Source organism: Crassostrea angulata, chromosome 7, assembly GCF_025612915.1.
Source record: "Crassostrea angulata isolate pt1a10 chromosome 7, ASM2561291v2, whole genome shotgun sequence".
Classification (NCBI taxonomy): domain Eukaryota; kingdom Metazoa; phylum Mollusca; class Bivalvia; order Ostreida; family Ostreidae; genus Magallana; species Magallana angulata.
The window spans coordinates 23,772,851-23,789,345 of NC_069117.1; the positions used below are offsets into that span (position 1 = coordinate 23,772,851).

The 16,495-nt window shown below is 35.4% G+C and overlaps 2 protein-coding genes across 21 annotated transcripts in view; both read right to left on the bottom strand.

The window, feature by feature from the left end:
- Positions 1-5,700: 5,700 nt before the first annotated feature.
- On the bottom strand, positions 5,701-9,080 carry LOC128192645 (medium-chain acyl-CoA ligase ACSF2, mitochondrial-like). 2 transcript variants are annotated; one of them, XM_052865506.1, is made up of 2 exons: positions 8,946-9,080; positions 5,701-7,768 (listed from the first exon to the last, which is right to left on the bottom strand). In XM_052865506.1, exon 2 carries the CDS (start codon positions 7,766-7,768, stop codon positions 6,077-6,079), a length of 1,692 nt encoding a protein of 563 aa, XP_052721466.1. In that variant the 5' UTR covers positions 8,946-9,080; the 3' UTR covers positions 5,701-6,076. The 2 variants fall into 2 exon arrangements, with proteins under 2 accessions (XP_052721466.1, XP_052721465.1); XM_052865505.1 differs by having other exon boundaries at positions 5,701-7,773; positions 8,946-9,078.
- Positions 9,081-11,056: 1,976 nt separating this feature from the next.
- LOC128192635 (teneurin-m-like) overlaps positions 11,057-16,495 on the bottom strand; it is a 69,395-nt gene continuing 63,956 nt past the window's right edge. For all 19 annotated transcript variants that reach the window (XM_052865487.1, XM_052865495.1, XM_052865496.1 and 16 more), the window contains 3 exons: positions 15,493-15,798; positions 13,694-15,305; positions 11,057-13,459 (listed from right to left, as the gene is read on the bottom strand). In XM_052865487.1, coding sequence (XP_052721447.1) covers positions 12,609-13,459; positions 13,694-15,305; positions 15,493-15,798 — 2,769 coding nt within the window. In that variant the 3' untranslated portion in view covers positions 11,057-12,608. The remainder of the gene's footprint in view (positions 13,460-13,693; positions 15,306-15,492; positions 15,799-16,495) is intronic.

The following is a 16,495-nucleotide window of genomic DNA, read 5'->3' on the forward strand; positions in this document are numbered from 1 at the left end:
TGGTTCTATGATCATTATCATTATCATTATCATTATCATTATCATTATAAACTTTAAGACAGAGAAGGGGGGTCTTAACATAAATTACTGATTGTTACTTTTTTGGTAATTTCAAAATTATTCTATTTATTAGGGTAAACACTTAGAAGTTTTGTTGAATGTATGTTTCTGAAATTTTGTTTGGCAAAATAAATAGCTAAATACTTTTCCTCCATAGGTTGAATCTCACAATAGACCAACTACCGTTGTTGGCTTAATTTTTTTTGGCATTATTTTTCTAGTAACTGTTGTAAAAACTTTTGTAAATACTATATTACATGTATGTATAATGATAATTAATCTAAATAAAGATTTATTGCAAAACGAGAAATCTTGAAATAAAATCATACGTAAAAAATTTAATGCTCGCCGTGTGTTTTGTCTTCCGAGACCGAAAAACGATCTCTCCTAAGTAACCGTACATTTTGAACAAAAATGCACCGAATATTGATTTTTCCTAGAAAATTTGAAGATCAGTTATTGCACTTCAGATGATTATAATTTGTTTAATCGACCAAAATGACCACTCGATTACCATGAATTTAAAATCGGCCAAATAGTTTCAAAGCGTTTAAGGCGACTAGACGCATAGAACACTCGAACCAATGTTTGACTAAAGCTGTCTCTCGTGCGGTAAACATTGTTTCGGAAAGACTTGGTTTTGCTATAAACAAACAAAAAAAAAAGCGCGACATTTTTCCAGTCGCAGAAGCAAAGACAGTTAACTTCCCCATACGTCTGACGTGATCCCTCATGCATTAATTTTGGTGACCCCTAGGGGCTGTATGTTATGAAAATATACACAATGTATACGTATACATATGGTTATTGTTTATAATTATACCTTAAACTTTAAAAGAAACAGTGATATTATCATTATCGCCTAGAATTAAAAGCTTCATTTTTTTGGGGGGGGGGGGCGTGGGGGGCAAAATCTGTTATGGCATATTCAGTGTATAATATGCAGTTGTCTTTTCATTTACATATGCATAGACAAAGCAATAATTTTTTTTAGTTTTAGCAATTGTCACTTTTCCAAGGTCAATTAGCAGATTAATATTGGTGTGTTTAAGAGAAAGTCTCAGGCAAGTTAAGCCACGGTGATGGTATCAGTATTAAATTGCCTGAAGACTTTAATGGTCATACTTTTTTCCACAGAATATGTGTGGAAACAAGATTAATCAGTCAAAAACTAGTGCATTTTTTGTGCCCCGTATATTGCAGTTTTTTTTACTATGGGAGGCAATTAGCTCCCAGGTCGTCCATTCGATTTTTTTTTCAGACCGGAAGCTACAGACCTGCTGCTATATTATTTCATGAATATGGTTTGCAGACAATAAATGAATTGAAATACGTTGCAATAATACGATAATTTAAATGAATGTTAAATATACTAATATGTTTAATTCCGAAAAAAGGAAGGGGTGATAAGGTCCGGACTCATACAATATATGTTGTAAAACTGGATATATTGTACGACTTAATGCAACCTGCATTCCTCTTGAGATAACTATGAAGCAACCATCTAAATTATTTTAGTTGTTGATTAAGTTCTGATTACTTTTATTCTACTTTTTTGGGAAAACGACGCACAGTATAAAATAATGAAACCTTATTTTTCTTTTAAAACTGCGTAACATGCTACCACTATTTAGGCCTATACGGTCTGCATACAATCTATTGTTTAAAATGTCGTGATTATACATCTAGACAGTAGAGTACCTTCAAAAGTTTAGTTTTTTTATGGGTCTTGGACCGAAGCCGTTGTGCCATAGCGAAAGTAGACATTTTATTACAGAATTATATGTAATTTTTTAAAATAGGAGACCGACGCCTTTCGCGCAAATGTATATTAAAAATAACTAAATTTGTATATTCTTAAATGTAATATCTTATAATTGTCCTCAAAGGACACAGCTGTCGGTTCATCTTCTCATAAATCCACTTCTTCATCGTACTAACCAGAAGCGCTGGATTGGGGTTCGATCTCTGTCAACCATGAGGGCTAAGACTGTTATGAATGCTGGTCCCTCCGTGGAGGAGGATGCAGGAGGTGGAGCCGTAATCAGGCAGATTTTAAGAAGGCCAGAGTTGCATGTACATACTGTACAATATAGGTCTATTCTAAATTTAAGGGAGGGGTGGAAAACGTAACTTTTTATAGACCCCCTCACAGTAATGTGGTACAGGCATACGATCAGTTCTCGCCAATGACCATTTCTCGTCAGTGCATTTTAATTTATCCACACATCTGAATATTATTATGAAAAATGACGTAACAATGCACTGGCGAGAACAGACACTTGGCGAGAATTGGTCGCACGCCAGTTGCACTCTGTTGCAGGGCAAATTGACATTGTTCGGAAACACACAAACAAAGCAATTGTTTAAAAAGCTTGATTAATCATCTGTGATTGGTGACCATTTGTATTTAGCGATTATTGTTAAATTGGTGTTCTGTTGGATCTGAAAGGATAATTGGGCAACAGCCGTTACATATCTATGCCGTACCATAATATAACAATTGGCCTCGCAAAAATGCAATACCACAGTTCTTGTGAAATCGGTAGAAACCAGGACTGCGTTTCACAAAAGAACTTGCAACCAAGGGCACTTTCCATTAACGTTGCCTCGCCGGCGACGTTATTGGTAAACGGTGACGTTAATGGAACGGTTGGAACGTCACAATGCTCCAACGAGGACGATTTCAGCTTAAAACTGATACTTACCTCAAAATTTGGAGAAAACATTTTGGCTATTTGCAGTTTAATTGTTTTTCGATGTAGTAGGACAAACTTTAGATACAAAAATTTAGTTTTGTAAAATATCGTAACCTAGACGGCTTATTGTTACCTAATCAGCAAAGATAAAATGCGTTGCCACAAACGCTCGCCGGCGACGCGCGTTCCAGCATTCGGCGACGAGGGCAAATCCGGCGATGCCGATTAAATGGAAAGCATCCTAAATAAACGGATGCAATTAACAAATTAACATGCAGTTAACAAATTAATTAGTGTCTCAATTTAGTGCCATTAAAATATAATTATAGAAATCCAAAAAGTTGTGGATTAACGGTTTTACATAAAGTTTGTTTATTAAAGATCAATCTGTAAGACTAAAGATATTTACGACTTTGTCGTAAGTTCTTTTGTAAAACGCAGATTCAAATGATTAGCCTAGAATCTTCAGTCAGGTACTCTACAAACTTAGCCCAATGGGACCAAAGTTAGAATTGCATGGTTTTGATCACTATTCTCAATTCATTTTGACAAAATCTTAAATTGTTTACTGCCTACTTTGTAGTTTGTCTCACTTAGTTATAAATAGGAAATACTACTGAATTGCGTTAATTGGTATGCAGTCTGTTTTCTTGGATTTTAAAATTCATGACATAACTATATTATTATGCTTTGAGGGGAATTACTTTGATCCATTCCTGTGGATGGATGAGTTTAAGGATACAGCTCCTGACCACGTACATGTAAATGCAGGATATGACTTAGTTAGTTACAAAATTAGTTTTCATACTTCGCTATCTCAAACTAGATGGGACTGTTTTAAAACTTTTATATATCCGATTATTTGAGATATCGATGGTAAAATACTTGAAAAGTAAGTGGTTGGGACTTACTAATCACTTTGACATATCCATTGTATTCGATATCAGTGCTTGAGATACTGAAGTTCAACTGTATATTTAAAAAAATTCAGTTAAAGAACTGTTAATACATATTATTATATTTTCATGTTAAATACTCAAATCTGATTGGTTTAGACGCAGTTGATAATCCGTTCTATTACCCTCAGCCTTAGCAACACACTTGGCAACGGGTAACGCAACGAATTGTTACATGCGCGTAAATTATGCGCGTACGGTTCGCCGTAAAATTAACTTCATTTCTATATAAAAGCAGTAAAATTTTCTCTAAAATTAAGACATTCAGTATAATAAAATAAATAGTGCCTGTTTGGGAGGGTAACTGTTGAAATTGACACCCCGAGAAAACCAAACCATTGTCAACCTCTAAAAATCTTCCTCGGTGGGTTAGTGGGTTCACTACAAACGTGTAGGTCATGAGTTCGAATCCTATTGAGGACAATCAATTTTTTAACTTTCTAAAAATTTTTAAAACGTATTTTTTGGTTGAATACTGTGAAAGAAAATTCTAAACCGGTTAAAGTATTTCAATTATAATATACTTTAATCCACATTAATATTGACAGCTGTTCCTAACCATCATAAGGGGATGGGAGGGTGGCTTTGAATTTCTCTCAGGTTGGAATACATAAATCCTATTAGTTAATTTTCCCCTTTATGTATTTGACTTAGTTTTGCATTAAAGCGAATAAATTTATTTATATAGGCCTATAATGAAATATGTATGTATTTATCATTCCATCGTTATTCATTTTCTTTTACAATTATAAATTCTTTGCATCAGCATTCTCAAACCCATTATTTATTATTGTTTATTGATTTAAGTTGGATTTTTGTATCTCATTCATTATATGCCGACTGGTAAAATCATGTTAATACTTTGTTTTACTAAATCGCTTCGCCGGCTAAGAGTATAGAGCGCTATATTTCTATTCCATACATTTGCAACATCGTAATTTTTAAGAAAGTAAAGCAAATTGGTACTATCTATTTATTTTTTCCTGATGTTCTAAATGACTTGTTATTTACAAAACCTGTCTACTCTTAAGACTTTAAAGAGCCTAACCTACTGATTTTCAATTGAACTATTTATTTTAAAATGAAACCTTGTGTAAAGTGAAGGTAATTAAATGTTGTGAACTTTTGGGACTTCGAAACAACAAGTTTGTATATTGTGATGTACATTCTGTTATTCTTTAGTCAACAGGAATCAAATTTAATTCGAATTTGTAATAACCTATGTTTGTTACGACAGTGAACTATTTCAGTATTGATCAATAAACCTAAATAGACATGTAACAGCTATATCCGTGTTTTCTCTGCACCCACCGTTTTATACTGTAGTTTCATTAATATTCAAGGGTATCAATTTTCGTAGATAAAGTGAAGGATACGTTAATTCGTGGTCAATGACCTTATCAATACAAAATGTCAATAGAAATTGCACTTCAATGAACATTTAGTCTCGTGGGTCAACTTAAAAACGAAATCCCCAAAAATTGGTATTCAACGAATATTGATGAAACCACAGGATAAGATGTCCATTTTATCAGTCTATAGGGCTTATTTAAACAATAAAATGCTTTCTTTGGTGATTCATTCGGGATATGAAGGTAGCGACATTGCAGGAAAAATACATAACCCGCGTTAGCGGGTTATGTAAATTTTACCTGCAATGGTCGCTACCTTCATGTAGATTTCAGTCTGGCTGTTTCTATTGAGCTATGAATTAACTATAAATTTCCGTAAGAAATAGAGGAAATTATGCTTGGTAGATGTAAATCTTTTACACCATTCTTGGCATATTTTGATGAAGATTTCTTAAATAAAAAAAGTTTGGTTTATATATATATATATATATATTTTTTTTTTTTTTTGCTGTACCAAGGCTTTATATATATATATATATATATATATATATATATATATATATATATATATATATATATATATATATATATATATATTCCTGTTTGTAAAGTATATTGAACAGACAACAGATATTGTTCAGCAATATATTTATCCATGATACAGTGTATATAAACATATTCACAATTAATGACACCATAACGTAAAATAAGGCTTTCAATATACTGTAATTCCCAACAAATGTATATTCAAACATGACAAATAGATCAGCACAAAGAGAAATTCAACAACAAAAAACAAAATAGTGTTGAAAAGCCCATTTGACGCCAACATGAAACAGTTCATTGAGATTTGAGTAACTTGTTGTAGTAAGCCAAAACTAAACCGCATTCCCCACAGCGGCGGATGATTCTAACCAAATTTATACAATCTGTTTGGATTTTATTTCGTGATTCTGTTATTTCTAATCCTTGTCATATTTGTCGGATAAAGATACCATTCGCAGATGGCCTACGTTTTAGGAAGACACATATTTTTGACAGCTTTCCGATCAGACTTGCCCGTAGATGTTCTTGGTAGATCATTAAGAAACACAATATGCCTGGGTACGTAGACATTTTCCGTAAACTTTGCTTCTTCTGTGATGCTCAGTTCTCGTTTGATAAACTCACGCAGGGATTCTTCGGTCAAGTTCGATCCGTCCACTCTGACAACTGCAGCACATGGAACGTCATCCGCGTGACTTTGGTCCTTGATGGCGAAGACCACCACCTCCATAACATCCGGGTGCCTTTTTACATATTCTTCAATGAAAGAAGGAGTAATTTTGTTTCCTGATATTTGCATCACGTCCGACACTCTACCCAATACCTCCAGATGTCCCGCTGAATTGATTTTACAGAAGTCGTCTGCTTTATACCAACCAGAAGAGTCTAGGACTATCGCTGTTTTCTCTGGGTCATTTAGATATCCCTTAAATTGAGGGGACGAGCGTATGTAAAGCTCACCTTTCGAACTTCGAGGAACAACGAAGCCATCCTTTCCGACCACCTTTAATTCCATACCTGCTAGAGGTAACATGCCGATAATTTCATCCCCCCGCGGTTCAGATGAACGATAAATTTTTCCTGCAATCATACCAGCTTCTGTGCTACCATAAAGGGCTGAAAAGGTGTCATATACCTTACCTTTGCCCTCGAAACAAATTGGCGGAATGGGTTGGCCTGATACAATAACTGATCGAAATTTCCAAAGAAAGTCTTCTGATCCCGTCATTTCTAGGTAGAAAGGAACTACAAAAAATCCACAGTCAGGTTTTTCCTTATGAATGATGGTCTTGGTGAATTGTACAATCTCTGAATATGATGACAACGCCAGCGTGGTTTTCTGAGTAACTCTTGTTCCGCCAACTACAATTACAAATCCAGGGTACCCGCCTAGCCAGAAGAAGGGTCGATCATTGTAATAGATGGTGCCACTGCCTTTCTTTATATCCACATCTAAAAGAAAGGCATAATCATCACCATATTTGACAAATTCGTAATGGGTTTTTTTGACCACTTTTGGAAATCCCGTACTTCCAGAGGTTTGAAGCACAGCTGCTATATCTTCAGGGTCAATTTCAGGCAGTTCAGTGTTGTCATCGCAAAAAATACTGGCTATTGTTGGAAATCCTTCATGTGATCCTATCGGAGAAAGTGCTATCAGCCATTTCAAAGCAGGGATATCAGATTGCAATACACCTCCAGTGCTTTGATCAACTTGAGCTATTCGTTGCATTACTTCCCAATGAGAATCTCCGAGTCCCGGATCAAAGAGGATTGCCTTGCATCCGCCGACCTTGGTCAGAGTTCTGTTGATACCATCTCCACTTTTGTCGTGGAACGGAAAGTATACCGGGCGAGCCTTGGCAAATAGAACCCCATAGGTACCCACCATCCATTCAGGCGTGTTGTTTCCTCCGATTCCGACATAGTCCCCTCCCTTTACACCAATACGTATGAGCCCCTTTGCCAACTTGACGGCATGGTTGTAGAATTTACCGTAAGTTATCGAGGTTCTGGTCCCGTCGTGGCTGTAACAAACAATGGCTTCTCTATCTGGTTGAATGGTTCCCCATTTCTCCAAAAGTTTAGTAAGCGTAGTATACGGTGCAGCGGAGATCCTCTCGGACCGTAGATAACTGCATATGTCCATATCCATCTGCTCTGCAAAATTCATCAAATAGTATTTAGGTTTTAAAACAGGTCAAGACTATAGCCAGTTCGAGTTATGACTGTTTTTAGACCTAGTTTTGGCTTGACATTTAAGAGCAGTGTCGCTTAAAATTGTGTCATTTCAACGTGCACTGATTAGCATGTGTTAGTCCAAGCATGAAGGCAAAATGAAACACACAATTAAATGATATATGTAACTATGTAATTACATTACGAACGTTTTGCATTTAATACCGCCCATTCTCAACCTAGAAAATGGACAAGTTTGTGTTTATCTGTATTCACTGACTATAACCCAAGACCAAAGTAGTTTACGTGATAACAAAGTTTACATGATATATAAATATTCTTACCTCCTGCTAGATTGTAAGAAAATCATTGGCTTACAGCAGTCACGCGCAGACAATGTATATTAATACATAATCAGTAAAAAATATTGCCCCCTTGCCTTCTCCGATTAAAACTTGTAATATTATTATAAAAGCTTGATTTCCATTGTTATATTTACTTTTTATCATAAAAAGGCAGTATGTAAGATATAATCGCTACATGACTGTAGATGACCTAATATGGTTTATACATGGTCAGTAAATTTACTGACCATGTATATGTATAAACCATATTAGGTCAACTACAAACCATGTACATGTATCTAATAGTGCCTAACAAGGTTACAATCAAGAGGCCCTTGGACCTTAATGGTCACCTGATCAGTAATAGCAAAATATTAGTTTAAAAAGGGGGCATCTCATGGGAGAAAGCGGTCCAAGTTTTGAAACTTGTGGCCAATCCCAATTGTTTTCATGCGCAATTAAATATGTTCAAATCAAATTAATTATTTTGAAAATTTTAAGCTAACATTTTTAAGAATTATGCTTAATGTTATTACACCAGCTACTAGGCATACTGTTGCTATCCCAACACTTTTGTCTAGAAATCAACAATAAAACAAAGTTGCAAGCACCCCAGGTCAAATTATTTTATAAACTACAATATGACGTTTAATATCCAAAATTGTGCGCTCCTAACAATTTGAACACCTTTTCTATTACTTTCAGCCACATGAATCTGGTCTTTAGAAATAAAATAGTAATTTTAAATACATTACATTGTCAGAATTTTGTAAGAGGGGAAGAAATATAGTTACATTTTAAACATCTTACCGTTAATGTTTCGCTCTGTAGCAATAAAACACTACAAGGAACTAACGACGCGTTTAGACTGAGTGAAGGCCGGTCATCTACCCATGAATCCGGACAGAGTAGTAACAACCGGAAAACGGAAAATGACAAATTGGTTTAAAAAAAAAACAGGGTCCTTAACAATAAATACGTGACTGTGCATTTTAAAAGCGTAGGTGTTTATTTACATGACAAATCAGTATGCACAAACATCGTGATGAGATAAATAATGCATTGTTAATCAATTAAAAAACCAAAACAACACGGTCGGTTGTTTTTCTTATGATTTTCTGACGTGTTCTTGTGTAAATTTTCCGGTGTACAAGTATGTGTATGTGTCTGTGGTTAAGCACTGAATATTCTCATTCTCACTTGATTGAATAAGATATGGGCCAATTTTGTCTGTGCAATGTTTGTTTGAAAGTAAAGCAAAAATTGTTTACAATGACCGCTTGTGCAGCCAGGCATATAGACCATTATAATGAGCATATATATATATATATATATATATATATATATATATATATATATATATATATATATATATATATATATATATATATATATATATATATATATATATATGTTTTGAAGGATATGGTGCAAAAACTGATTTCGTTTTTTCCGTGAAATACAATTTACATAATTTCATAGTTCATGTATATATTGGGATCGGGGGTTGACACGTAGTTGAACTTTTGTTATTTTAAGTCCGACTGTGATGTACTATTCTTAACATAAACATATATATAAAATCGCATTTTCTCGTTACTGTAAATGTAGCTGTTGTACACAATTCAGACCCAATTTCATTTTACAAGTCTGCTTGGGAAGAGGAAATCATGGCTATTGTTTTTGGTCGTATTTTAATACAATTTCACATTTTTAATAATAAAATCTTTAATAATATTTTTTATCAACATTTCTATATCATTAGCCTTCAACAATTAACATTTCCTTTTTTATATAAAAAGAAAATGTTTCAGAATATAAACAATTTTAAAAACAACTTGTTAACAAGAGACCAACATGCCTCAACGGTCCTCCGAGTGCGTGTGTGTGTGTGTGTGTGTGTGTGTGTGTGTGTGTGTGTGTGTGTCTATATATATATATATATATATAGACCTGTCAAGGAATCTTATTGAGTTTCATTGGGGGGGGGGGGGAGGGGGGTCGAAAATATTGTAATGATCACGCCCCCTTATCCAAAACTTGAAACAAGGACTATGAAATCATTCTATAATTTGGGTGAAAATCTTTTATGGCGACTGGCAATTGAAAAGAAGGTACAGTCTAATGATAGGAAATAGTTTCCCCATAATTTGTTTACTGTCAAGATACATGTAGCTTTATGGTGTATATGTTTTTAAAACTAAAATATAAATGAATATAAGCATCCATATAAGTATATAGCTAGTATATTTACAAATAAAATCAAAGATGCGAACATTTGCTTTTGTATATATAGGTACTGGGTATATACTTATATTTACAAAAGAAAATAACGTTTGCATCTACCTAGATCAAGGCACAGAAATAAAGGATAGGACTTTCAAGTTTGGAAGAAACGGGCTACTGCTTAACTGTGTGGAATGTCGCCTTTATATTAGTAACCGTAATCTTATATACCGTGTATTAAAACAGCTGCTGCAAACAGATCTACTTAGTATAGAGCTCCAGTAAGTATCTAAATTGAGATTTTTGATTCATTTCCATTTTGGGCTGCAACAGTGTGTACATAAAGTGCCATTTAATAACCTGTTAAAAATTTACACAGAGAGAACAGACACATTATCTTATTAATCTTAAAAATTTACTTCAGTGTCTTCACTAAAAAGACAAGTGGATTAATGCATGGATATTCTATGTCGCTCACATACCCACAATATTTCTTTGTATTTTTAAAGAAATGTATCTACATGTATCTTCATTCTATCCCAAGAATTACACAAAATGATCAGTAGAATTATATTCCACTCATGCTCCGAATCTCTCATCTTCAAGTTACTGTCCCGTTAGGTTCATTCTACCAACTATCATACAGCGATGCATAAACAGTCCAAATGGGAGAAAATTAGAGATAAGTCATGACAATCAAATAATATGTTAATTTATTTTGTAAACCTTTTAGCCTACAGACAGCAATATACAAAGTATCATAACTGTATAAGATATACCATGAACATGAAACTGTACACAATGAAAAGGAAATGGTGGAACTGCTTTATATGACATCTTGTGATCGCTTCCATAGTTTTTGTGACATATATACCACACAACCAAGACAACGCTGTGTGTTTTGTAATTGGTTCAAGGCCAATAACCAGTTTAAATAGGGACTAGTTAGAGAGTAGTTGATGGCGCTAGAAACGAAGAGTTTGGCACAAAATGACACAGAACTGAAGACACATGATCAGCACACGGTTAGGTTCTCCCCTGCATAGTCAGAACAAGAGCTTGGTTTTATTACATTGTCTACATGATGATTGGATTCCTTTATTTATTCTGCTGCAACAGAATCATATCACAGTTAAACAAAAACAGAAAAAAATGTACCAAGGATATATGTCTGACCTTCTTTGATCAGAGAAAACATATAGACCCTGACGTGCATGATTTCATTATATTAAAGGAAGAACTCAAGTTGATTAGGTCTACCTAAACAAGTGAACATATTATTAACTTAAAAAAGTCTGATTGAGTACAAGTGTATAGCATGTTAAAAATACATACATCATAAATGGAAGAGTGAGAAAAAAATCACCATACATGTTTCTTTTGTAAAAAATATTGCACACCTTTTAAGAAAGGCCTCTTGTACAGTTAAGTTACTTACATTTAATGTAGTTGTAGGCCTTAAAATGTGTCACATTAATATATCTTAAAACTTTCAAGTAAAATTTTTCCAAAAACTCAGACTTTAAACGTTCAGGGAAAATGCATGCAAAATTGAATGAGAAAGCACATAGTTTGATGTCACATGACCATCAGTTGACTGACTTGTCTTTTAATAGTGCGAATGAGAGCTGATGGTGACTAGTATGACAATGTCAGCAGTTTTGATATGAATAGTTATAACATTACCAGTATCAATAGTTATAACATTACCAGTATCAATAGTTATAACATTACCAGTATCAATAGTTATAACATTACCAGTATCAATACTTCTGCAATACTGATACACATATAGCACTACAGTGTCAATATGCATGGAAACAGTCTCCATGGCAACACAGGGAAGTTTTGGTATATCACTTCCTTGGATAATTTACACATTTCACAACACAGCAATATACATGTATTTGGAAACATAATAATCACTGTATCCATTGTTTTTGATTGGATAATAAATAAATATTCTGTGACATCACTTGTGCACATGCAACCTCACTTACACTCACAAGCAATCTCACATTAGCACCACTAGAAACCATTCATTCTCATCCTAGCTCATTGAATTTGTCCATTTCCATGGCACAATTTGATTTGTGTCTATTAATGTAGGAAATCACAACACATTAACAGATGCTTTGAGTATCAATATGGAACAGAATTCTCTTGTAACAGTTCATTTGTCCATTTGATTATTTGGCACCCTCACTGGAAACAATGTGATAACAAATTACATCATGTCTATTTATATCACCTATTGCTAGTCTTTCGGAATCGGATGCTATTGCAGTCATCTGACAGCTCAGGATACTGAGTGGGGGTTTGTGCATGTATATACTGACCCGTGTATCCCCGGGCCGACCCGTGGGTCAGGATTTCATTTACTTCATATGAAGTCCATTGATACTGTGACGTGAGGGAATTTTGTAGAATCCATTTTTCTCTCCGCCATGCATGATTGACGGCCCTTTCCTTGGCATGGTTTAGAACTCGCTGTCTCTCGATTTCCAAACTCGTGCCATACCGGATGTTTATAATAGAATGCTTGCCATGCAGCTTCACATCCATTTCTGGTTTTCTGTGGGATGTCCTCTTTACCGTCACATTGAGCCCATTCTCATACCGAATTTCATCATTATAAATGCCAAGAGTTTTCAGATCCTCTTCACCCTTAGAACTATCTGGTTTAACAAAATAGTGGACGTCCTTTCCATTAATAATATACTGCAGATCCAATATCTCAGATCCATTAATCAGCACCTGAGCCAGTTGTTTGGACCAGATGGGGGTGTTATCCATCACCCCTACCGCTACGTGACCGTCATGATACGACAGTGTCACACCATCCCCGAGGATGCTGGCCACAGCCGCAAAGTGTACCTCCCTCCTTGTCTGAAGCGGAGAAAGTTTGGACTGTGGAACAATGGACAAGGTCAGCAGGCTGTCCATATCTTGAAGGAATGTACACTCGAAAGCTGAGGATGTTGGAAGAAGTGAGAGGTCCGTGTCTTTCTTTTTGGGGCGAATCTCTCCGGTGTAAGACACATCTGGCGCAAGACTTCTGATGTCATATCCCAGCATAGACATCCACTCAGTCACAGCTGAATTGAGAAAGAAACAAAATGTTAACATGCTATACAACAGATATTTATTTCTGAAATAAAGATAATTCAAAAACTATTTAATAGAGAAGAACCAGTATTCAGTCAAACATAAATTACCCATAGAGAGATTACACAGAACACTCATATACTGTATTAATATTCTATTAATATTTACATTCATTTACTTTATAATCAAATAACTTGGAATCATAAGACCCATAGAATACTTACAGAGAATAGGATAGGACTTCTTTGTGTGGGTGTTCACTAGGTATTGGAACCTGTAGTTGTTCAGCATTGTGGGGTCCTCCATGATTTTCTGGATGTTGTGGAGGATTGAACTGTAGTCAGGACACAGCCAGCGGCCATTGTCTGTGTCGTACACACGGTTTTTGAAGATCACCAGCTCAGTGACCGGGTTGTATAGCCCTCCCTGGAAACCAAAGCTGAACTCAAAGCCTGGATTAGTGTCATTTTCTACTTGTCCATAAGGGTTGTACACTATTGACTTCACAATGTGGCCGATTTTATTGATGATGGCTATAGGAGAACCCATAGGATCACAAGCAATGTAGTAAACATTGCCACTGCGTTTCATTGCAATCAGGTTTCCATTGGGCTCATAAACGTACTCGGTGACCTCAGTAGATGTTCGGTTATAGGTGTGAGTAATGCGGTCTGGGTTCAAGACATCACTGTAGAAATACTGCATCATTTCTCCACCATTAGATTCCATAAGGACAAGCCGATCTGAGGAGTCATAGAAGTAAAAATATCTGTGTACCCCAGTTTTAGCCACATAGACCAGCTGTCCGTTAGAGTTGAACTTGAGATCTTGATCTTGTCTCTTAGCCATGAAGCCATCCTCATCGAACTTGTAGTTTTTGTTCCCTGATTTGCTGATTCTGTCCCCAGAGTCGTACTCCAAGTCCACAGACTCCCCGTTCCTGGTCAAGCGTTTGACGTTCCCATTGTTACTGTAGCTGAATCTCCAGGCAGACGCTCCATTAATATAAACTTCTTCAATATTACTGTCCTTGTCATAGAAGTACAGGTATTTGATTTCATCTCCATTCACATTCCTCTCCCATCTGTGAATTCTGTTATACTCATCATAGCCTATTTTGAGTGTCAATACACTATCCCTATCAAATCGATACTGGACGATTTCCACACGCCCATATTTATCATAACTACGAGAAATGGTAGCGTGGTTGTCGGATATAGTCTCCGAGTCATACATTGTCCTAAATGTCAAGTTCAGAGGACCAAGTGTTTTTAGTTTCCCTGTATCAGAATCGTATGTATAGCTAGTACTGGTTTCATTAATACGTGCCCCAAACGCTGAATTAATCTGGATAATCCTAAAGTTATCATCATAGGTATAGGAAAAGGAACCAGATATAAGATTACTGTCTTTGGGGAATTTCAAGGAGTAGCTTGACACCAGTGACCCTGCATAACTGTACGCTGTGACACAGCTGTAGGCCCCACTAGAAATGGTGGATTGGGACAGCTTCAGAATCTGTTCATCGTACTCCAACTCAACTTGTGTTTCATCGAACAAGATGGTGATAGGTTGGGAGTAGCTATTGTAGCGATATACCATCCTTCTCTGTTCACTGGGGTACACCACCATTAGGAGTTTACCATTGCCGTCGTATTCCATGGTGTAAGGGTATGGTAGATCTGGTACATAGTAAAGGTATCGCTGCTTCCCGACGGACACAATGTGGTTGAAGTGGTGGTACCCAAGATCTGGGGTTCGAATCTTCTCCAGCTCTCCCAAGCTGTTGTATTCCAGGTAATATTGCTTACCACTTGGCATCACAATGTCTGTAGGCTGAAATGAAAAAGAATACACTAGAGTTAGTTGTAAGTTACACAAATACCGTACTTCCACCATGAATATTGCAATGTTTTTCACATTGATATTAAAATATCAATGATTTTCAAATGACAGGATAAAAAAAGCTAACAAAAACTTCAGCTTGATTGATGCATTTATTAATCATGTAAGCCATATTTACCAATGATTTTCCGTATCTGTAGTAAAACTTATGCTGGACTGCTCCGGATCTGGACCGATTCAGCAGAAGTCCATCGCGGTTGTAGTCAAGATCCTCCCACATTTCCCCGTACTGCCAGTGTGTGATCTGTCCGCGCTGGTTGTACGTGATGTTCATGGCGTGATGATCACTACACGGCAGGAACTGGACCGGCAGCCCACTGTCATCGTACATAATCCACAGGATGTTCTGAGAGTCCTTGTTGAGAATGCTCTCGGTGTGGTTCATTCTGTCATATTCCACCGACAGAAGGTTTACCCCATTAATCTGTAATTATTCAAGAAACAATGAAATCACTAAAATCAATCTAGACTTCAAACTTTTTTTGGTAATTGTCAATTCCTTGTTGCAAGATATTTAAGCTTTTTTTTCTTTCCTTTTGGCTAAAGATACTTTTTTTTTTTTTGAATTCTGAGAACTTAAAATAATTTGAAATGAATGATTCTGTAGAATTTATACTTGATGAATAGTTATTTTGATAATATCTTACAAACTAAATCCATTGTACTCTTCCACATTGATATATTAAGCATGACTATACAAGTATATATCAAGCCAAATATTTAGGACGTAAATTTTCCTATAATATCATAACATTATCATAAAAAACAATATAGCCTTTGACATGCTTTTATTGGTTAGGAAGGGGACATCTTTATTGTTTAATAAGTGGGAGATTATTATTTTTGTAAAATACAATATACTGTAAAATAATATTTGAATCATGCCAATAATCATAATCAAAATAAAAATGGGAATTAATACAACATAATAATTTCTGTTCAGATTACATAAGTACATGTATATCTTAAAATACTGAAATAATAGTGAAAAATATCCAATGGCATGCTAAATGTCATCATATAAATATCTATAAACAAAAAATAATGGGCCTCACAGCAGTGCTACTCCAATTGTTGAAGAAAAAAAATAAATTAGAAAAAATCATCTTCAATAGATGAAA